This window comes from Metopolophium dirhodum, chromosome 5, assembly GCF_019925205.1.
Source record: "Metopolophium dirhodum isolate CAU chromosome 5, ASM1992520v1, whole genome shotgun sequence".
Taxonomy (NCBI): Eukaryota; Metazoa; Arthropoda; class Insecta; order Hemiptera; family Aphididae; genus Metopolophium; species Metopolophium dirhodum.
Window position 1 is genome coordinate 21,686,793 of NC_083564.1, and position 23,898 is coordinate 21,710,690.

The window sequence follows — 23,898 nt, forward strand, 5'->3', positions numbered from 1 at the left end:
TAGTAACAATAATATATGAACACAGATATGTATAATAAACGTGTTATATTATAATGTTCTGTGCATGACCAGGATCCGATCGTTATAATATTAATATTATCTGAGATCCGATTCATGCACCTCGGCCTTCGAGATTTTCATAGTTTTATTACGCCAAACGACCAGGTCGTTGATATTTCGTGGTCAAATCGGAAGTTGATATTTCGGGCCGCCAGTTAGTTGAGTTGGCAAGCCCTTTCCGACACTTTTACGCCGCGGTACGCACGGTTCATCTCTCTCGCACTCACTCCGTCGTGACCTCGCCTCTTCTCTCTTTCGTTCGCGCCTCATGGTTCCCTTGTCATTTATTTTTGTGGTTTTGTTCTCTTTTATCACAACTTCCAACTCTATCGTGGTCCTGTTCACAGCCGCCGCCGGTGTGATAGCGGCTTTAAAGCGAGTGAATACTGATTATAGCGAACGTCGGCTCTTCGTCTTTGTAGTTTTGAATTTCGACATTATTCGCGACGAATATTATTCTTATTTCTAATAGTTACGATAATAATACTATTGTTTGTAAAAACGTTTTTCATATTTCATCCGCAACATGCGCCTCGTTACGTCTATTTGCGCCCCGCTTGTTCGTTAATGATTGTTAGAAGGCGGCAATCCGGTTATACGTTTACTTACGTTCATCCTTGATTCGGCTGAACATGTGGATTTCCGATTTAAACGCATGCTTTTCGCCTGGCTCGTCCTCGTCGGTGTTATAGGTACTGCTCGGCTGTGATTGCAATGCAACAACCGCGTGAAACTAAACCGGACGTTTTATTTTCGTTTCAGAAACTTTATTTTTAAGCACTGGTGATTTGAAATTCAAACTTAGACCATGAGCCCGAGTAATAGTAAGTATATAATGGTATACTATCTGTAACATAATAATGTCATGACACGAAACCATTGGAGTACCTACCTACTATGAGTTGTGTGTTCAAAACAAACATCGTAAAATGTATTGTTCAATGAACTCTCTTTAGATGTTTATATATTTTACTCGTTTTATTTTTATTTTACCATTTAAAGGCAAACAGTCACCAAATCGTAAGACAACATCAGGCATTAAAAATAAAAATGGAAAAAGGTCGTTTTTAAGAACATCAGAGAATGATGTAACTGATGATTTTTACTGTAAGTAATTATTAGGTATTTATGATGATATATACCTATTATATTTTATTTTAAATGAAAAAAAAACAAAACAATTATGCATTTATTTATTATGTGATGAACTTATATATTTAATATAGGTACCTATTTAACATTTATAATAACTTTTTATTGAAAACAGTCCAGTAGTTTTTATATCTATTATCTTTGGATAAACCAACCAGGATTAAAAATATAATGACCAAATATATATACAAATTATAAGTTAAAATTATTATACCCTATCAATTACATTATATCATGTAACTTTGTGACAATCGTTTGTATAAAAAAGACCTTTCAGTTTTCCTGATTTTTCTTTCCTTAAAAACTTTATTTGAAATATTACAAACAATTAAAAAAAAATAGAGGAAAATCGGTCCAGCCATTCTCAATTGACGCACTTACCAGCTAACAGCTTTTCATTTTTATTATATGATCATATAGGTTTCTAAATAATATTATATTAATTTATTAATATAGGTAAATATATTAATAATAAATAATATTACCTACTTCTACTAAAATAAATACAACCATTTTAATTTAATATATTTTTGTATATTATCTTGTCTTCATAAATAGTTTGTGATTGCTAATGATTATTTAGGTATTTAAATATTTTTTAGATAAAAGAAAAAAATCTATTAAACATTCTCAAGTAGATATAAATAATGCAGTCCTGACAGCACCAAATGGTTATATTATGACAAGAAATAAACTAAAAAAACAACTAACAGGTAAGTTAATTATAATTATAAATAGACCTAATATAAATAGTGTATATATTTTTATTTATATCTATTTTCATTTAACTTTCACAAATATTTGTTTCTAATAGGTATAGACAACAGTGAATTAGTAGAAACTAGTGTCATAGAAGATAAATGTTCCAGAAATGACAATATAAGAAATAAATCAAAAAAAGGTATTAAAATATTTATTTATATATATACATTAGCAAATCATCATAGGAGACAATAATCTACCCACTTAGAATACAGACAAATAATTTCAATAATAAATGTAATAAAATATTTATTTCAATATTTGTCAAAATCTTTTCTTTTTTTGTTATACAATTATAATGTCCTTAGCATAGACTAGTTGCAGGCCCCGCACATTATCTGGTAGCTACTGATCTTGTTAGTCATTCCAGTAAACATCTATATACAGTATAAAAACACTAGAAAAATAAATATGAGACGTCTCTACTCTGACATGATGTGCATTAGTAATTGAAAAGTGAAGTGGGGGTTATTGTTATGTTATAAGATGTGTCTTGTCTTACATATTTTTGTTTTATTTTTCAGTAGTTATAACACTTAAATTTGTAACGTTATGAGTATAATCTTAATAGGATTTATGACATCTCTTCGACATTCGGTTATTATTTTTTTTTCAGCATCTCCCTTACCTAAAGACTCACGCCTCACCACTGTATATATATTATTAATAATAAGCTCTGTTAGAATACAAATTTTACTATTTTATTTATTTATTATTTTTAGCAAATAAGAATAGAAAACCTTCAAACAAAGTCCATAGAAAAATTAAAAATACGTTGCAACTTGGTTTTGGTATGTATAAATATTTTTAATTTTTCATATATTATGTACATTCTATCTTTAAGATATTTATGTGCATGTACTTAAAAAAAATATTTAGATATATATGAGACCATTCAATGTTGAAATTATATTCTTAAGAAGAATGGTACTTTTTTTACCAAAAAGGCATTGACAGATTGTGCTTAAGTTAAACAACACATTCATTTTTAAATCAGTTGTCATATGTATGGTACAATGTTATATAAGATTTCATTCAATCTTCAATTCAATTAAATAAAATCACTCAATCTAATAAGTCGCTTAATATATTCCTCCACAGACCACACTATTCTGATTGGGTTTGGTATTACTTGGAACTAAATATTAAAAAATATTGAGGAAAATCTTAAATCTATCAATAGTTGGCTGTGTGTTTTTTTTAAATGTTGACTAGTCGGGTATCTTCATTCATTAACATAGCCGTTTAAATGTGATATTAAAATATATGATGTTAATTGTATGTCAAAAGCTTTATTTCAATGTTGTTTCTAACTGTAAATATCTTGGTTGTAAGTTGAATTTTGAATTATTAGGTATAATAGTATATATTTATACGGCTTATTATTTTTATTAACTTTTGAGTTAATACCAACTTACTATGGCATTGTATGAATAGAATAGGTTCATGGTTCATGGTATAAATAGGCAATACCTTATAAATAATATTTTAAAAATGTCTCTGTACAGTAAAATAATATAATATATTAAGTAAAAGTTTCAAGTAGGTATCCGTGAATAATATTTTTGAATTACATAAAATTGTTATTCTTCGATTAAATATCGTATTTAAATTTTTTAAATAATTTTAAGATTTTTGGTAATTTAGCAAAAGCTACTAATAATGAAAAATATAGCTTTATAAATTAATATTTTTATGCATCTAAATGTTATGTACTAATATCCTATAATATCAATTTAATTATAAAAATTTAATTAAATACCATATTTTAAGTGAATTTTATATTGCACTTTAAGTGCATATTTTATTGCGTTTTTGTGATATTTTTAATGAAAATAGCCCATAAAATTCACAGCCCTGCCTATATGCATTGAAGAATTACCCATTAGTTTAATACTTTGGCCTAATAAAACAATTTGTCAAATGGTTGTTCAATTTCGTTGGGACCCAGTTATTCAATATAATACCTACCAATTGAACCAAAATGCAATTTTAGCTATTCTAAAACCATTTCTCACGCTGCCTATTGTAAGATTATAACGCTGTTTAAACATTAATATACAATGTTATTAATTAAATAATATCAAATATTTGTATATGTATTTTTATTGTTACTATTTATTTTATCTATTATTGTTATTATTACATTTAATAATTTTAGATATCTATATTATTCACGGAATTTAGATAACCCTTGACCCACACTTTTATATCAATAAGGTCCAGTAATCTGTCACTAGTTTTTAATAAAAAATAAAAATATATTCTTTTTTTATCTGCATGAACAAATAATTTAATTTAATTTATATAAATATTTGTTATTTATGTATTTCAGTTTTTACAAATGATATTTCTTCTCCATATCCTGGAAAACAACTAGATACCGAATATAAAAAAGTCACACCTTCATTATTTGAATCAGACTCTGATCCAGAAATTGATTGTTTTCAAGTAAAGAATAGTATAAAAAGTAAGTGACTAACTATTTTATTTTATTTATTTTTGTGTTAATTTGTTTTTATTTTATCTCAGATGAACTGGAAGAAATATCCACTAGTATTTCTCATCCAGACGATATATTATGTCCGGCATTTGACAAAAGTAAAAAATAATATTAGTTTAACATTTTTGATGTTTTTATTTAATATGTGTTATGTTTTAGATGTTGAAATGAGAACTTATTTAAACAAAAAATCATATCCTATTAACAATAAGTCTAATATACAATGTAAGTTTGCACTGTTTTGTTTGAGTCATTAATAATATATTTTTATCTCTAACATTTTACTGTACACCAATTATTACATATTCTCTATTCATGTTAAAAAAACATATCTGGTAGCTGGCTAGTGCGCAGGGTGTGACTTCACTATATAGCAGTCATATATACTCTAACTGCCGAATACATCCTGAATAGAGAATAGTTTTGGAAATATATTTTTATTGTTTTATAATTTTCAAATTTTCAAATTTTAGCATTAAATACATTTGAAGAAATTAATCAAAAACCATCAAGTTTATATAATCACGTTAAAACTGTCCATGGTTCTTATTCGTGTAATAACATAACACAAAATAACAGTAAAACCAGGAAATCATTGAAAATCACTGGTATTTATATATTCATTATTAGTATTATTAGTTGATTATAAATTATAATTATAGTCGGTAATCTGGCCGTGTTATTATCTGTTATGCCCAGTAATCCGGGATGTTTTATTTTTATTATTTCTTAATAATAATTAATAACTATATTGTATATATCAATACTAACTTATTAAGTCCAAATGAACCAATTAGATGTTTTATTTTTATTTTGTTGACATGTTGTGCATATGTTTTGTGTTAGCGGTAATCTATGTAATACGTTATTTTATTAAATAACTAGTTAATTATTCTGTAAAATTCCTAAATATGTTCGTTAATATATAAATTACATGGTTTTACTAGTTAATATATAAAATACCGATTGGGTTTTCGTTAATGTATGAAATTTATATCATTAGGTAGATAACCGGGACTGGATTAGATAACATACAAAATTTGTTACCGCTGTTGTTTTATTAATAAAAATAATAAGATAAGATAGTATTGAACCACACCATTTGGCATAGACTAGACTTATTCGTGTGACAGTGTACCGCGAGTTTACTTACTAGTTAGTTAAATCATTTTTAGTGTTGTATGTAGTGTAATAACTAATAAGTGTGCTTTAAAATGAAAACCAAATTTGATACAATAAAAAAAAAATACAACAACAGAACGTAAAAACAGCACATTTTTGCTGAAAGAAAAATATGATTTCTTAATAAGTGAAGTGAAACGTATTAAAACAGGAAAATTAATTTACTTGGTAATTCTAAATGCCACCCAAAAAATTCCTGTACTAATAAATAAATTGTAAATTTTAATTTAATATTAATATTTTATATAATAATGTAAGGTGTGTTTGACTTATACTATAACATTTGATTTTTTAATTTGTAAATTGATTAAGATTTTAATAATTATTCTAATAAATTGTAGTGAAATAAATTAATATTAATATTTTATATAATATTGTAAGACTTGTTTGACTTAAAACTATAACATTTGATTTTGTTTGTAATTTGTAATTTGATTAAAACTTTTAATCAATAATAGTTTTAAATACATTAACTAAACCCTTATTGTTAGTTTATAAAATATCTAGTTGGTATGTAGAATAACTAATTGAAGTATATATTTATGGATTCATTCAATACATTAACTGAAAGTACCCGTAATTCTATAAAATAACTAGTTATTCTATAGAATTACGGAATTTCATACATTAACGCTAACATATCGATTAGTTATTACGTGTTAAATTTAAATGTCGCAACAAAGTAAGGGAAATAATTGTACTTAACTTTGGTCGAGAAACTTATGGTTCAATATTTTTTTTAGACCTGCCATCAAAAAATTAATTTAACACAGTTATAAATTAGTATACCATAATATGTTCTTTATAAAATCAATTTCAGTTTTGCAATGAGTAAAAATGTGTTTTTAAGTGAACCTTCATTAATATTAATCCGACAGTTCTCTGTTCTGATATCTTACAAATTACCGAGATTCTACTGTAGTAACTAACTATATTTATAATAATATTTATTTCAATGAAAAGAGAGGTACTTATCTATACAACTAATTAATAATAATTTATAGTGACAGATATTTTATGTATCAAGAAACTTTTAAGCATTCCCTCCGCCAAGGCCCAATATTTATTAAAAATGAAACATTATTGTATAACCAACCCCATTATATTTGTATTTATAGATCCTACAACAAGTGAATGTGTGCAAACAAATACTGAAGATGATGACATTATTATTGTTACTGAATCATTTATAAGACAACTAAAAAACGAAGTTGAAATAATAAAAACAGAATCACAAGGTAGTAAGTTAATTTTGTTTATTTAATATTATATTTTGGTTTTAAATTTGTGCATATTTTACAATCAAAATATTTTAAGTTTTATTGTCTAGTCAAATCTAAAACTTTGAGAGTATATGTATACATCAAAAAATAATTGAGTTTTTGTTCCTACTTTTTCCTAAATTTAATTTTATTTAATGGTTACATTTAATTTTAATTTATTTTGATTTTTGTGATTCAACCCAACTAAATAGATTAATTTTTAAAAAAAAATCAAAGGTAATTACTGATTGATATGTTATAATTTTAAATAATATACTAAACAAATAAAACTAAATGTAAAGAAATTGACTTGATATGATTTAGTTACAAACAAACTACTGGTGCTGTATATTTAATCTAACCTAACCAACTAGCCAATAGGTTTCACTCGAAACTCCAACACCTTCCAAAACCCTCTAATTTTACATTAATCATCATGCGCTCTTCCTGATAACCATCCACATCATCACAAAAGTCACTGGTACCGTGATCTCCTAAATTAACTAGTATGATTAAATAACAAATTCTGTTCTTTAGGTTCTATCAATAGCCCTCATTGTGCATTTTTTTCTCTTTGTTTTTTATTATTATTATGTGCATTATGTCATTTACTTATTATTTGCAACTATAAAAATACAAACAAATATTACACTTGTACAACAACTGCTTTGTCACAAACATTAATCAAAAGTAAACCAAAACTAGTGTTTTCCATCGGTCTTAAAAACGGTACGAGAAATTGATTTATGTTTGATTTAATGTTTTACACTAATACTTTGTATTTTTGGCAATTTGAATGACAAATTGTATTCTCTAAAAGCACACAATACAGAATGACGACTATGTTAAAACACATACTTATTTAACTGTAGGTAGTGTAGTTCTAAAATAATCTTAAATATTTCATTTAATCTACCGTATTACGAGATGATAATTAAGATAAGAAAGAAATTAATTCAGTATCGCTGCTACATAGGTAGTAAATTAAATACTTTGCTATTTTTTGGATAGATAATATTTTTTTCTTTCGCCAACCTCCAATGCTAAAATATACCATAAATATATTATATATACATTTTATGTGTTCTTTGTTGAAATATGCAATAATATGCATTTTATTCAAGTTGTATAAAACCATTATTTGCTTCAACGTGACCTGATTTGTGGACATTATAAAGAAATTCACTAATCAGAAATTGCAAAAGACAAAATATGCCAATGCATATATATCATAGACTTACTTATTATGTTTAAAATACTTATCAGTAATCACACATTTTGGCAATAATAAAAAATTAAACAAATCAAATATTAAAAATTTGTTTTTATTTTGACTAGTCATAAAATCAAATGTAAATTAAAAAAGTTATTGATCATCAATCTAGAACAGTGGTTCTCAATCTTTTTTGTACCTCGACCCAAATTTCCCTTGAAAAATCTTTCACGACCCACGTGGTTTAACTTTTCAAAAAGTAGTTATAAAAACAAAATTTGTTTATTACTTTTATTAGGTATTTATTATTTTATAGGTTTATAATAAATATATTTTTACAAAATAATGTACTTTTAATAGTGAGGCCTATTAATACCCGTTGTAATAAATAAATATACGACAAATTATTATTTATTAACCACGTAATTTTTGGTACTATATTACTATAATAATATAAGTATATTTAATATTAATTTAACATAAATTTCTTGGAATCTATATAATTCAAAAAAATTTTCACGACCTACCAATGGGTCGCGACCCACAGTTTGAGAAACGCTGATCTAGAACATGGTCCTGATTTATATCACTAATTTTAGGAATAATCCCCTTGCCTTGAAAACAAAATAAAAAATGTTATTAGTATTAAGTATAAATAATTTATTTCAGGCGAAATCAGAACTCGACAACTATTTTATGATAATAATGCTAATAAATCCAATGAATCTGATACAGAGCAACATAAAGACAATGAAGTGGTATCCAAAATACTGTCTTCAGATTTTGAGGGTAATTATTTTAAGTTTTAATATTATTGTTTGATTTGTTTCATAGTCCTATATGAATAAACTATATGGATTAACTTTTACAGTTTTATATTAGCTCAAAAAGTTTAGTTTAATTGATTTTATGTAAATCATAATATATTGTACAACATTTTATTTTTCAGTGAACCAAATTAATATGTGCACTATTGATACTAATATTGACAATATATGTGATATAAACTTCAAATCGTCAATTTCTTCTAATTTATTATTAAATCAAGACATGGATGTTATTGATGAATCACACAAATTTACACCATCACTGTCACCATCACCATTTGAAACCACTAGTAAGTTTTGGCTTTTAATCATAAGAATGTTCAATTTAAACTTAAATTATATTATGTTATTGATACAATTTTTTAAGAGAATGTTGTACCGCTTGTGTTGGCTCTATATTAACAAAACAAATCTATGAACCGGATTTTTATTACAGTTTATTTATTGTTAGTATATGTCAAATTTGTATAGGAACTGTAGTGTTTATTTTAAAACGAGTTATATGAATTTGCAAAAATCTATTATTCAAGAATTTATAACTAATTTGAAAAAAAAAAAATCTCATCTTGAGCAAGTTTATATTCTTCATCAATTTATATATTAATTATAACTAAACTGTAGTAAATAAGAATACAGCATGTAGATTTGTTTTGTTTAAGCATATAACAGAGTCAACATAAGCGAGTACGATATTTGATGGTTGTAGTATGAAGTATTTTATAATATGCCATAACTAATATTTATTATTTAGATACTGTTGAAAATAGCTTAATGAGTATTTTTGATGTACCCAAAGAGAACATTGTTGAAAGTTATGCTAATATTAACGATAGTTTAATTATCAATTCGGATTCTAACATTTCAGCTACAATTTCAGAGGACATGATAGATCTAAGTAGTTTACAGACTTTTGAATTTGATAATAGTAACTCAGGTTAGTAATTATTTAATGCATTTAAAGAAAAAACTAAAAAAGAAATATATTTTTATTTTTAGATCAATCTATAGAAAATCATCCCAAGTCTGAAAATAATACCACTTGCCATCTTTCCCCAGATCATATTGAACCTGATCAGTATTTTCATTCAGTAACTAAAGATGAGATAAAAATAAAACAAACCGAATCTTTTAATAATAAAGGAAATTATAATTGTCTCAAAAATGACAATTTAAGTTGTTCTAATGATAGTTATTCAAAAAAATATAACAGTAAGACTTATAGTAATATTTTAACTATTAATCCATTTTTAAATCGATAATGAACAGATACTACACAAATTTGTATTACTACTCCAATGTTCTCGAAAAATTTCTTTTTAGGTTGTTAAATTTTTTTGTTCCAGATCTTTATTCCGAATGCTATTGTAAAAATTTTACTAGTTTCAACAACGATGACAATAAAATATTTACTTCTAAAGTCAAGCATTTTGCATTTAATAATAATGCTAAAAAAGTTCGTCAAAAAATATTGCGTAAAAAACATTTAGAAGCCAATATTTTAAATATGCTTATTACCAAAGAGCACAAAAATATCATTCAATCAAGAGAACATAAACCAATCTTCAATTCAATTTTAATTAATAAAAAATATGAAAAATGCATTGAATCAAAAAATAATGATCACATTGCACCAAGCGTTTTAAGTATGCTTAAAGATGTCTATGTAGACGTAGAATACCTTACTGAATACTGTGATTATAATACAAGTGGTAATACTCTTAATATTAACAATTTAAATATAAATTACTGTAATATTGTTGTTTTTAGCTCATAAATTGCCAGAACCGCACACAAATAAAAAAGATATCAAATTTAATATTCAAGCTTCTAATATTAAACCATTAGACATAACGCGTGCATTTAAAAGTAAGCTAAACCGCTATTTACGGTATATTTATTATTTGTAACTATCTTAATGTTTTAGACAATAATGATTCAGTATCAAATAATACATCACAAAATGAACCAATTAATCTTAAACCTTGTGATGAAAAATATGACAATTTTAATAAAAACGAAATAAGTAAGTAATTCTTTTTAAAATAACTAAAATATATACTGTATCCAGGAATCAGGTTAATAAACATAATTGGCGCCTGGCTTGTGCATAGAGAGGGGGGAGAGCATAGATTTATTGCATAGCAGGCATTCAGATAGTTCACTAGTTTAGAATAACAGACTTGCTTTGCCTTACAGTAGTAAACAAAACTGGTTACTGTGCATGTTGATTCTTATAATCTTATCCTATACTCCGGCAAACGAGAGTCCATACGTCAACCGGCCAAATTTTCTCACACCATAATGCCATTCCAACCACTCAGCAACGTGAATACTGCGGCTCATAAAAACATAGCTAATTAATTGCATTTTGGAGGTGTTATATGATTCTCCATATTGAATAAAAAAAAATGTTTTAAACTTATAACGTAAACGACACAAAAGACCAGTTATAAAAATGAATTAGTCTAATTTCGTAAACGTGGTTACTGCTGTCACTACGTATACACAAATATCAACGACGCTTGTTGGCGATCGGTATGATTCGGCGTATGGAAGGGGAACCGATGCGCAGCGACGGACGCATTTTTACGTATGAACTCTCGTGGTCTGTAGTATATATAAGAGTATATTTTTAGACTAAAAAATCATTTTATGTAACTATTTATTTTTTTAGTCGATAATGCTTCTGTATCAAATAGTACAACGAAAAATTATCCAATTTCTCATAAAATTTGTTATGAAAATGATGTCAACTTTAATAAAAACAAAACAAGTAAGTAATTCCTTCAGAATATCAATGTCTATTCACCATAACATTATTATGTATATTTGGTCTTGTGAGTTTAGTGGTTTTTTATTGGTTCCAAATAAGTAAAATTTATTATTTAAATTAAAACTATTAAAAATACAGAATTTTACTATTCATATTTCAGAACTTAACTCATCTAAATTCATAACATTTTTTCCTAATATTTTTGTTGCAAATTTGGGAGAAAATAAATTATGGATTCGGTAAAATGTATTTCTATATAATGTTTAAAAAAAAGGACAACATCGCAACACTAATTTTTTTTTTTAAAATTTTAAGCTTATTGGTGAATTTATTATTGTAGTCCGAATAATGAAAACATTTTTAGTAAAAATGATTATTCAACGAGATAATGAAAGTTGATGTTATAGAGCCGACCAGTAATCAGCTGCCCATGAATTACGTGTAAAAGTAGTTTGATTTACACAATGATTTTTATTACTTAAGATAGTATTTCAGAATTTTATTTTTGTTATCCTTCGTATATTTATGTCCTTAAAACGATTGTGTGATTTAAAATTTAGTATAATTTGTTATTGTAAACATATAAGTTATAGTTCAGTAAAATTATTGAGACTCGCGTTGTATAAACCAATTTTTGCGAAATATAATACAAGTTTTATCTACTATAAAAAAAAACTATAATCACACAAGTGTCATGAACACAAATATATACTTATGGTTAAATAAAAAAAATTTTAAAAATATTATTTTTAACGATTTAAATTGTTGTGTTAATGTAGACACGTTTATATGTAAAATATATACTGCCGTTAAAACTTCGGCTTTATGATGTCACATACATATTTTCAAACTCTTAAATCTCATTGAATAATTAGTGTTTAAGTATGAGACTCGCGCCATATTTCTTAGATAATGCCATAATGACACACTTTAAATCTAAGCAAACTTATTTTTATTGTCGCGATTCCCTTTTTAATTAAAAGCATATTTGATATAAATATTTTTAAATGGATTATCTATTTAATTGTTTTTTATAATAAGGGTTGTTTATAAACAATTTTAATACTTTACTTTCTATTTGTGCTTTCAAATTATTTACTTAATTTTCATTATTTCATACATTTATGAATTTAAAGTGAATTTCTTTTTTTTTTTTGTAATAGATTCCTAATCCTGGTCTAACTATATTTATTTTTCAGTTGATAATGTCCCCATGTCAAGTACTAAAACGACACAAAACCCAATCAACAATAAACCTAGTGATGAAAGTTATGTTAATTTTAGTAAAAACAAAATAAGTAAGTTATCCCTTTAAAAAATATCATTGTATCTAATATTATAATTATATAACAATTTATATTTTTTAGTTGATGATTCTAAAATAAATATTCCAAAAAAAAAAAAAACAGTTAACATTAAACATTGTGATGGAAGTTATGTTAATTTTAATAAAAACAAAATAAGTAAGTTATTCCTTTAAAGATAGTTAAGTAAATCTATATTTTCACTCAAAAAAATAATTATTATATTGAACTGTATTTATTTTTCAGTTGATAATGTTTCCATTTCAAACACTACAACACAAAAACCAGTCCACTTTAAACCTTGTGTTGGAAGTTATGTTAATTTTAATAAAAACAAAATTAGTAAGTTATTCCTTTAAAAATAGTTATGTAAACCTAAATGTTTACTTAAAAAAAAAAAAATTCTATTTTACTGTATTTTTCAGTTGATAATATTCCCATGTCAAGTACTAAAACAACACAAAACCCAATCAACATTAAACCTTGTGATGGAAGTTCTGTTAACTTAAATGAAAACAAAATTAGTATGTTATTCTTTTAAAAGTAACCTACTGTGGTTATATTTCTAAAATAAAAAATTATTGCTTTTAACTATTTATTTTTTAGTTGATAAAGTTTCTACGTCAAATAGTAAACTAGTTAATCTTGATCCTTGTGATCAACGTCATGTACATTTTAATAAAAATTATATATGTGTTATTCTTTTCTAAATAGTATTATACATATTTTTACATAAGATATCATTATTTCTAACAGTATGTATTTTTCAGTTGATAATGCTTCTATGTCAAACAATAAAAAAAGTAATGAACCAAATAATCTTAAACCTTATGAAGAAATTGATGTCAACTTTGATAAATTCAAAATAAGTAAGTTACTCTTTTTAAAATAGCTATGTATATATTTTACTCTAGAAATTCATTGTATATGATATTTTTTTTTAGTTAACAGTGCTTCAACGTCAAAGAGTATTATAAAAAATAAACCAAATAATCCTAAATCTTGTAATCAAAATTATATACATTTTAATAAAAACAAAATAAGTAAGTTGGTCTTTTCAAAGTAGCTATGTTTAATTTATTTCTGCATATAATAATTATTAAACATAATTGTTTTTATATTTTAGCTGATAATGCCTATATGGCAAATAGTACAACAAAAAATAAATCAATTAATCCTGAATCTGATGAGGAAAATATTGTCAACTTTAATAAAAGCGTAATAAGTAAGTTATCCTTATCAAAGTAATATTGTCTATATTTATAGTTTTACATAAAAATATAATTGCATGTTACTATTTATTTTTAGTTGAAAATGTATCTACATCAAATAATAAATCAATTAACCTTGAACCTTGTGATCAAAGTTATGTCCATTTTAGTAAAAACAAAATATGTAAGTTAATTTTTTTTAAATAGGTATGTGTAATTAATTTTTGCATTAAATTATCATTGTATATAATTGTATTTATTTTTAGCTGATAGTGCCTCTATGCCAAATAGTATAACAACAAATAAACCAATCAATCTTGAACCTTATAAGGAAAATTGTGTCAACTTCAATAAAAATCAAACAAGTAAGTTATCCTTTATAAAGTAACTATGTTTATATTTTTCATAAAAAAATAATTGCATATAACTTTATTTTTAGTTGACAATGTTTCTACGTCAAATATTATATCGGTTAATCTGGAACCTTTTGATCAAAGTTATATCAACTTTAATTATCAACCTAAAGATGAAATAAGTAAGTCGTCTTTTCAGAATAACAATGTATATATTTATTATTTATTATCCACTAATAAATCATTAAACATAACTACATTTAGTTTTTAGTTGATACATTTTTTGCATCATAATGTAATACAACAAATATGAAACTTTTACGTATATTAATATATTATAATATTTTAATACACCATACTACAATAAGTTAGTATTAACTGAAAAGTTAATAACAATAATATATGATATAAATATAGACTTATAATAATTACTGCAATGTTTTTGACAAATATTAATTCAACCTACCGTATTGCTAATAGCATTGATTATAAATACTGTAGTGCTCACTGGTCGGTTTTTCGATGGCACAAAATATTTACTCCCAGTAGATAGCAAGGCGACGTGACTACTAGCGACTACAATGTTACCCAACAATACTAATCCGGGCGGCCATGTTATTGGGTGCGAAACTTGTGGTTAATAATGTCGGGTAACGTTGTAATTGCTAGTAGTCACGCCGCCTTGCCATCTGCCGGTAGTAAATATTCCTTGCCACCGAAAAACCGGTCAGTGAACAATCTATAGTATTTATGATCTATGTAAATAGTAAAATAAATATATCATAAAATATATTTAGTAATATAGGCTAGCAGATGGTCTTCGCTCAACATATTACAATGTTCTATCATTGAATACAAATTTAACATATACATTATACTATTATAGTGATTTACTTAATGACAAAGTACACTACTCTCCTACTGTTAAGCAGAGCGGTTACCTATTCCCCAGTTTCCATTTATGGAATTCTTTAGTTAAAAATTATTACATTTCAGCATGTTTTTTATTGCTAGAATATACTTTTATATCCAACATTTTTAATATAAATAAACTATTGTAATTATCTGAAACTATTATTATTTATTCAGATTATCCAACAATTAATTCTATTGAAAAGAATGATTTTGATTGTGACATTGTTTGTAATTCTCATGTAGTAAATGCCGAAATTGATACTAAAAGTGAAATCAAAGTGGAAGATTATTTTTACTACGATACTGCTGGTCTGTTAAACTAATGAAATTTTAATTGTTTGCTTATACAGTAGTCACTCGATAATTCGAAATTCAGGGGACCGAGTTAAAAATTTGATTTATAGAGGTTTTCGATTTACCGAGTGTTCGAATTATCGAGGGAAAAAAAATTAATTCGAATTAAAGAGAGGTGGAAAATTGTACATAATGTATGTATGTATTACGTTTATTTTTACATTTACTTATTATAAATATTATTTCAATGTATATTTTAAAACTATTAATAGATATTTATTTATTATACATACATATTATTATATTTTACATTTATTTTTAATATTATTACATTTTAAAGAAATCTGTTATTTTTTTTTGTGAAAAATGGTTGGTCACAATCTGGTCCATAGCGTTGTCTAACTTACTGATAGCATTGAAAATTATATCGCATCTTTTTTCGTCCATTTCAGATTGCTCAAAAAATTTACGTAATCCTGACATAAAAAATGTTGCTTCTTTTAACGATATGACAGGAGTTTCCGCCTCCGCCTCCTCTTCCTCGTCATCATTGTCAGAATTGTGCTGATTGGCTAAAGTAGATTGAATAATTTCCTCGTCAGTAAAAGTACCAGCAGTTGCGACATTATCGTCAAAGTGAACAAATTCTTCAAATGATACAGGAACTTCTAGTCTGTTCCATGTGCTTTCAACTTCCTCATATTGAACAGGAATACCTTCACCAATTGTCTGTCCGTCCTTAATAAAACCACAAGTTCTGAAGCAATTCGCGATGGTTTGTGCACTAACATTTTCCCATGCTTTGTGTACCATTTCCATAGCAGTGAGTATAGAAATTTTACATGAAACTTCACCAATGCACGCCAACACTTCTCGAACAATTTCCTTCCGATACATCGTTTTAAAATTTTTTATTATTCCCTGGTCTAGTGGTTGGAGAGTTGATGTAGTGTTGGGAGGTAAAAAATGAATTTTTATATTTTCAAGATGAGGAATATTATTGTGTGCGGTACAGTTGTCAACGAACATCAAAATTTTTTGATTTGCCTTTTTCATATCTACATCGATACATAACAACCACTCTGTAAATAATACACCTGTCATCCACGCCTTTTTATTTGACCGGTACATTAGTGGGAAAGATTTTACGTGTTTGAAACAGCGTGGGTTAGCAAATTTTCCGATCATTAAGGGCTTAAGTTTCTGGGATCCATCCATGTTCGCGGCCAACATCACTGTTATCCGTTCTTTACTATTTTTACCACCATGACATTTTTCGTTTTTAAATGTCAAAGTGCGATCTGGTAAACATTTGTAAAAAAGTCCGGTCTCATCGGCATTAAAAATATCCCTAGCATCATAATCAACCAATAGATTGATTAACTCATTTTTCCAATCTTGTGAAATGCACGGGTCAACACTTGCACTCTCTCCACATACTTTTTTGAAAGTTAAATCATGACGTTTTTTAAATTTTTCTAACCAACCCTCACTAGCTTGAAAATTTGTGATACCTAAGTTGGTAGCAAACGACTTAGATTTTTCTTTTAAAATAGGTCCTGATATTGGAATATTATTTTGCCTACTTTGAGTAAACCAAGCCATAAGACATTCTTCCAGATCGGGGTACTCACATTTTTTCTGTCTGATCCGCGATGAATAAGGTGTTAATGTTGTAAGATGGTCCTTTTGTTTTAGTATTGTTGAAAGCGTAGAAGCTGGTATACCAAAACGTAGAGCAACATCTTTTTTTTTTCACCTGCTTCAACTGCTGCGATCACTTTTTGTTTGTCGGCTATCCACAAACACTTGTACACTTTTACGGGACCCATATTGCGACTGACTACGTTAGTTTCGACTGATTTCGTTTGTTCAATTTCAATAACGGTTTACCCATAGCAGAGGTTTATTTTGGTATAGATTAGGTAGGTAAGATACGATAACATTAAACTACGATAATATTTAACTATCATAATCCTTATATGTACATATGAACGTACATATAATCGTGTTTAAAGAAATTCGAATTATAGAGATTTGTGAAAAAAAAATTTGAATTGTAGAGTGTGCCTCACCGACAGACATTTCAAATTATCGAGGGGACCGGAATACATGTATTTTTTTCTAATTATAGAGGTTTTCTCAGGGGACTTAGCGTTTAGTTCGATTTATGGAGTTTTTCGAATTATCGAGTGACTACTGTATATGTTATGTATTCAATATTTGTTTTTTTTAATTAGCTATAAAGTATAATTTTAAATCTGAAAAAAGCCCAGGACTTGAAACAAAACCATTTGAAATTTGTAATTTAAGTGATAGCACTATAATAATAAATAAAAACGATTCTGAAGAAGGTAATTTATAATATTGTGAGTACCTACTTTATGAATTTTATTCAATTTTATTTTTCAGAATTTGAAATAGTAGAAAAATGTAATGATAATGAATCAGAAAATATTTTGTCATCAGCCAAAATAAAAACCATCCATGGGTTTACTCAAACAAAAGAAACACACATTTTAAAAGATGAACATAAACCAGGTTTTTATTACTAATTAAATAAATAAATATTACTCCTCTGCGCTACTTAGTTGTATTATGCTAAGACATAAAATATATAGTAGTTGAGTCTTGGTGACTTGAACCTTCCTAAAAAAATTCTCATCATGTATAATTGAGGACCAAGGGAGCACATATTTGTATGCATATTTTTTAAATTAAACATATAATATAAAGTCAATGTGTGTTTATTCAATTAAAATCTTATATAACAGTAAATAATTAACAAATAAAAAATGTTTATAATTCTAAGTTATATTCTATTAAACTTTATATAAATATTAAAACGGGGAAAATTATTTAATGTTTTACAAAATACAAACATTTAATATTGAAAGTTTTCATTTATCTTGATAATTCAAATTACTTAGTTATTTTAACATTAATATGTAGCTAAATACCTTCATTTTTTGTTGCAAGCTAATAACTTTTGCAGTTGAAGCTGTACCATGAATAATAAAAAAAAAAAATTTCTTAGTAGCAAGTGTTGTTAATAATTCTGCTGAAAGGCAATTCTAAAATGTTTATGTTTTGTGAAGCATTAAATAACTTTCTCCATTTTAATATTCATATACTTTTGTATAAAGTTTAATAGAATATAACTTATAATTATATACATTTTTTATTTGTTTATTATTTACTGTTAAATAAGATTTTAATTGAATAAACAAACATTGAATTTGTATTTTATGTTTAATTTTAAAACATGTGCCCCCTTGACGCTCATTTATTAATAGTCAAATATTAAGCTAGTTGTAAGAAATATCTAACAATTAAATGTATTTATTATTTTAGCTCTTGCAATAACTGAAAGTGAAAAAAAAATAAATACATCAACATTATTAATTGAACCACCTCAATTCAAAAACCTTTTTGATTCAAGTGATACCATTAGCTCAAAATCATATCAAATTTGTAAGTGATATATTTTAGTCTAATTTATTTAATAAAGTAATTTGTTTATTTTGAGTATGTATTTTACCTTTCAAAAAATTTAGCTATTGTTATTTATCTTAATAAGAAGCATACAATTTTGAACAATTTCCCTACAGATCAATTCCCATTTCCCTTTAATCATTTATATTTAATTGCATTATACTGGTAAGGTTTAATAAGTTATTTTACATAAATCTATTTTGTAGTACTTAAATATTTATGTACCTAATTATATTTATTATTTTCATTTAGGTCCAATGTTGCCACACATATCTGAAAACAATGAGCCTGTTAATAATTTATTTGACCTACCTGTTGAAGATATTTCTTTCTCATTAAATAACAATAGCTCTGATGATGATGATGATGATGATGATAATAGATTACTGATTGGTAAGTTTTTAAATAAAACTTATTTACACCTATTATGTTTTATATTTTACAATAAATTAAATAGATATGTATTTCAAATCAAAAGTTTTGAAAATTGCATTTTTTGCATACTAATTATTAATCAAATATATTTCAGAAACAAAGGGTGCATTATATGTATTGAATTTAGAATGATTAGTGTTTTTTTTTAACGTGTACATTTTTATTAGAAATAATACATCAGTTTTCAACTTTGTTGGTAGTTTGTGGTGGTGAATTCGGTACTCTTGCTAGGTCAACATTGAAAATTGTTACAGTCTACAGTTATAGATTTTCAAGTTACACCAAAATAGCAAAATTGATTTTATCAAAATCCCTGTTTTAAATTATTTTTTTCCTAATTACTTTGAAAAATACTATACTGTGTTCCATTTGAAAACTGTGCATCCCCCCCCCCCCCACATCGTCCTGCTGTCAAAACCTTACGGGAAGGTGTCGCGCGTTGACGCACAGATAAACCAATTTTGATTGCACAATCTCTCATGGGACAAAGTATAGTATTTTTAAAAATAATTAGGAAAAGAATAATATAAATCAGGGATTTTTACACAATCAATTTGTTTTTTTTTTGTGTTTTTTATAAATCTATAACTGTAGATACTTAAAATTTTCACCAAATTTTAATATTGGAACATTAGATGTAAATGAAGACATTTTCAAAATAATTTTACTATATAATATAGGCATGAGAATTTTCAATTTTTGTCGGAAAAAATGAATGATTAAATCTGTTTGTATTTATTTTTGTTTGATTTAAATAATTGTATAATTTTAGAAGATAATGAACCAAATCATGATGGCATTATTAATAAAAATTCAACATGTATTCTTAAATCAGCTGACAGCTCAAAAGATGAAAGAACTATAAATTGTTTATCTTCAGCTCCAAGCATTAAAAGTAGTTAATAATTTACTATCCATTATATTTATTATCTTAACACATTGTAAGAACTACTAATTTGTTAATGTTTTAACTATCTTAGATTTTACAACAGAAATTGAGTTTTGTGAAAAGAAGTTAATAAATCCAAAAAAGAAACAATCTTCCGAAATAAATCTTATCAAAAATAAAAAAGGTATGGTATTTTATCATAAATATTGTCTGCAAGACAAATTTAAATTTTGTTAATTTTTTAGAGCGCATTATTGAAGAAAAATCTGAACTATTAAATTACTATACTCTGTTCAGCGAAAGACCGCACCGTCGAAAACTGGTTCCCCCGCGCAACACCCTGCCATTGGGTAACTGGTTTCGATACCATAGTGATGCAGAAGGATGTGCAGAATCAGCATGTTCTCTCGCTGAACAGAGTATAAAATGTATAATACATTTTTATTTTTACACTAAATGTGTTATTTGTGTTACTATAACTCAATACATTTATTATCATAGAATAATAAGTTGATAAATTAAAAAATATAATTAATTGTTTCATTTTGATTTGTTCACATTAATAATATATATTGAAGTTGAAAAATTATTCTAAGTGTAACTAACTAAAGTGTTTTTGAAATTTTACCACTTTTACCGATTAAAAAAATAAATATTTATGTAAAACTAAAACTAACTTTTTATGTACTTAAAATCTAACAGAATAATATTGTTCTATGAATAAATATTATCTCATTTTTTTTTTTTCCAGTGTCGTTAAACCCTATTTTACCAAAGAAAAAAAGTGTTATTTCTAATAATAATTGTGAGAATACAGAATTAAAAGAAAAAAAATACTCTTTAGATGATTGCATGTCTTTTGAAATGTGCAATGAATTTTATAAAATAAAATCATTACATAAAAGCATTGTTAGTAAAAATGAATCATTACCAAAGTATATCCAAGATATATTGAAAGAAATGTATGTTGATGAATTGTTTGTATCTACATGCCAACATATGGTAGACTTATATAGTAAGTATTTTTTCTAAGCAACTACCACGAATCCTTATCTGTATGTTTTGAGCCATCCTCCACCAAACATTGAAACATCTAAGACAACTGCATTCTTTTGCACTCATTCTTTCTCAGTCATGCTCTTCATTACAATGAAACTATCATCATATCATATTTAGCTGTCTCTTATTTTAGAATGACATTCCTGTCTATACCTCCTTGCCACTTGGTATAAACCCCCTGACTACATACAAATATATCACTATCACAATGTCTCCTGCTCATCACACACATATCAATATAATATTATAATACTTAGTATATAATTTAAAATATTGATGTGTATAATTTCTAATTAAAAAGAGTGATAAAATTATATAACATTTATATTACTTATTGGCATAATTGCAATAAAAAGTCTGGCATTGTCTATGATTATTGTTTTTATATTCACAATTATACTATCAAACTTTTAAATAACAAAAAATTATATATATTTAAAATACATTAAAAGTCCAATAGCTAACTTAGTTTCCCAATTTATTGGTTAAATAAAACTGTGGATAGTAGTTAATACATTTTTTTTTTTTTTGTAATTTAATTATGTCATAATATTTTTTTAGATGATGATGATCAATTAAAAAATGACGTTTTTATTCAAACAGATGAATGTAGAAAAATTCTATCTGAGAAATCGGTCCTTATAAATAAAAATGGTAAATAATGTTTAATTTTGCTAGATTTGTATTAATAATATATATTTTGTTAACTGCTATTTTTAAAGTTGTATTGAAACTCTCTACAATTTCGTAAAAATAATGTAAATAAAATTGTATACATGTTTCTATTAAATACCTATTGTTTTTTTATTAATTAACTGTATGATTAACTACAGAACTTATATTATATACTAATTGTTTAGCTAACGTTTATGTATGAACTAAGTACAATGATTCTCATAAAAAATTAATTTTCACTTATTTAAAAATCAATTGTTATACTTTTTGTTCTTAAGTTGAAGAAAAAAAATATTCTGAATTTAACCAGTCGATTTCAACCAATTTGGATACATTGTGGAGAACAGAAATTAATTATGGAAACCAAGAAACTAATATACCCATTAATCCTACTACTAAAGAAAATAATTCTGTTTATCTGCAAAAACCAAATGGTAAGATTTTCCAGACACTTGAGAAACAAGTATTTAAATAACAATTAATATTAATGTTCTTTAAATTTAATAAATAAATATCCAGAATTAAGAAAGTCAAATTCAACCAATGTAGAAACATTGTGGAGAACAGAATTTAATTATGGAAACCATGAAACTAATGAACCCAGTAATCCTACTACTGAAGAAAATAATTTTGTTTCCCTGCAAAACCCAAATGGTAAGATTTTTTTTTTAGATACTTAAAATATTAAAATAACAATTAACATTCTTTAGATGTAAAACATAAATATCCAGAATTAAGAAAGTCAATTTCAACCAATGGAAAAACAATATTAAAATCAGAAATTAATAACCTTAACCAACAAAAAAAAACTATTATAACACAAAAAATGAATTCCTTACAGAACAAGACAAAAAGTAAGTTCCTACTTATTAGATAAAAAGTTGTTGCATTTGACAATACAACTTCTATAGAGTTGTTAAACATTATTAGAATAAAAAATACGTACCAAAATAACTTCTCATAAAATCATAACTTCACTTTAATTATAATAATTCTGTCCCTGAATACACATGATGCTAAAAGTTACATTTTTAGTTTCTAAGCTTGAGTGAGTAAAATTCTATTTTAAAGTTGTGTAATATGTTTATTACTAGAAATGAGTAAATAATAGTTAATGATCTTTATATATTGTATAGATGTTAAAAGTAATATGAAAATCAGGATTCACTTGAGAGAGTTCATACAATCAAATAAACCACTTGATGAAATTTTAGAATCCAAAGAATTCAGAAATTTAAGATTTTTTGGCGAGGAAGAGATTGCAGGGTAATTTTAAATGATATATTAAATATTATATAATATATCGACGGTGGAAAGGAAAAAATGGCGTAAGCGACATTTTATACATTTTACAGGAGAGCCAAACAACGGTTTTTCCCGCCTCTTTTTAAATTTTAAAGCCGTTTAAAATAATTTCATTAAATTTTCACCTAAACAATTTTTTTAGATAATTATATTCTAAATAAGTTGATAACATAATAAATTAAGAATTGTTATTTTTTACTTGGAATGTTAATTTATATACTTTTTTGGT

At 25.8% G+C, this 23,898-nt stretch overlaps 2 protein-coding genes across 10 annotated transcripts in view; one reads left to right on the top strand and one right to left on the bottom strand.

The window, feature by feature from the left end:
* The first annotated feature begins 282 nt into the window (after window positions 1–282).
* LOC132944782 (protein PFC0760c-like) overlaps window positions 283–23,898 on the top strand; it is a 28,636-nt gene continuing 5,020 nt past the window's right edge. The window contains exons 1-43 of one of the 9 annotated variants that reach the window (XM_061014282.1): window positions 283–752; window positions 823–991; window positions 1,063–1,167; window positions 1,815–1,925; window positions 2,027–2,113; window positions 2,697–2,765; window positions 4,310–4,444; window positions 4,507–4,575; window positions 4,637–4,702; window positions 4,951–5,085; window positions 6,778–6,900; window positions 8,804–8,923; window positions 9,084–9,251; window positions 9,713–9,895; window positions 9,958–10,170; window positions 10,305–10,670; window positions 10,729–10,827; window positions 10,886–10,984; window positions 11,636–11,734; window positions 12,934–13,032; window positions 13,102–13,197; window positions 13,285–13,380; window positions 13,464–13,562; window positions 13,809–13,907; window positions 13,983–14,081; window positions 14,165–14,263; window positions 14,347–14,433; window positions 14,516–14,614; window positions 14,689–14,784; window positions 15,692–15,826; window positions 18,052–18,165; window positions 18,224–18,352; window positions 19,166–19,285; window positions 19,559–19,699; window positions 20,517–20,636; window positions 20,722–20,814; window positions 20,876–21,058; window positions 21,382–21,645; window positions 22,251–22,343; window positions 22,643–22,798; window positions 22,884–23,018; window positions 23,075–23,218; window positions 23,501–23,630. In XM_061014282.1, the coding sequence (XP_060870265.1) occupies window positions 958–991; window positions 1,063–1,167; window positions 1,815–1,925; window positions 2,027–2,113; window positions 2,697–2,765; window positions 4,310–4,444; window positions 4,507–4,575; window positions 4,637–4,702; window positions 4,951–5,085; window positions 6,778–6,900; window positions 8,804–8,923; window positions 9,084–9,251; window positions 9,713–9,895; window positions 9,958–10,170; window positions 10,305–10,670; window positions 10,729–10,827; window positions 10,886–10,984; window positions 11,636–11,734; window positions 12,934–13,032; window positions 13,102–13,197; window positions 13,285–13,380; window positions 13,464–13,562; window positions 13,809–13,907; window positions 13,983–14,081; window positions 14,165–14,263; window positions 14,347–14,433; window positions 14,516–14,614; window positions 14,689–14,784; window positions 15,692–15,826; window positions 18,052–18,165; window positions 18,224–18,352; window positions 19,166–19,285; window positions 19,559–19,699; window positions 20,517–20,636; window positions 20,722–20,814; window positions 20,876–21,058; window positions 21,382–21,645; window positions 22,251–22,343; window positions 22,643–22,798; window positions 22,884–23,018; window positions 23,075–23,218; window positions 23,501–23,630 (5,207 nt within the window). In that variant the 5' untranslated portion in view covers window positions 283–752; window positions 823–957. Of the gene's footprint in view, window positions 753–822; window positions 992–1,062; window positions 1,168–1,814; window positions 1,926–2,026; window positions 2,114–2,696; window positions 2,766–4,309; window positions 4,445–4,506; window positions 4,576–4,636; window positions 4,703–4,950; window positions 5,086–6,777; window positions 6,901–8,803; window positions 8,924–9,083; window positions 9,252–9,712; window positions 9,896–9,957; window positions 10,171–10,304; window positions 10,671–10,728; window positions 10,828–10,885; window positions 10,985–11,635; window positions 11,735–12,933; window positions 13,033–13,101; window positions 13,198–13,284; window positions 13,381–13,463; window positions 13,563–13,808; window positions 13,908–13,982; window positions 14,082–14,164; window positions 14,264–14,346; window positions 14,434–14,515; window positions 14,615–14,688; window positions 14,785–15,691; window positions 15,827–18,051; window positions 18,166–18,223; window positions 18,353–19,165; window positions 19,286–19,558; window positions 19,700–20,513; window positions 20,637–20,721; window positions 20,815–20,875; window positions 21,059–21,381; window positions 21,646–22,250; window positions 22,344–22,642; window positions 22,799–22,883; window positions 23,019–23,074; window positions 23,219–23,500; window positions 23,631–23,898 lie in introns of all 9 variants that reach the window. The other 8 variants (XM_061014280.1, XM_061014285.1, XM_061014283.1 and 5 more) reach the window with 8 other exon arrangements.
* LOC132944785 (tigger transposable element-derived protein 6-like) lies at window positions 15,833–18,023 on the bottom strand. The gene has a single exon (XM_061014291.1). It carries the CDS (start codon window positions 17,414–17,416, stop codon window positions 16,139–16,141), a length of 1,278 nt encoding a protein of 425 aa, XP_060870274.1. The 5' UTR covers window positions 17,417–18,023; the 3' UTR covers window positions 15,833–16,138.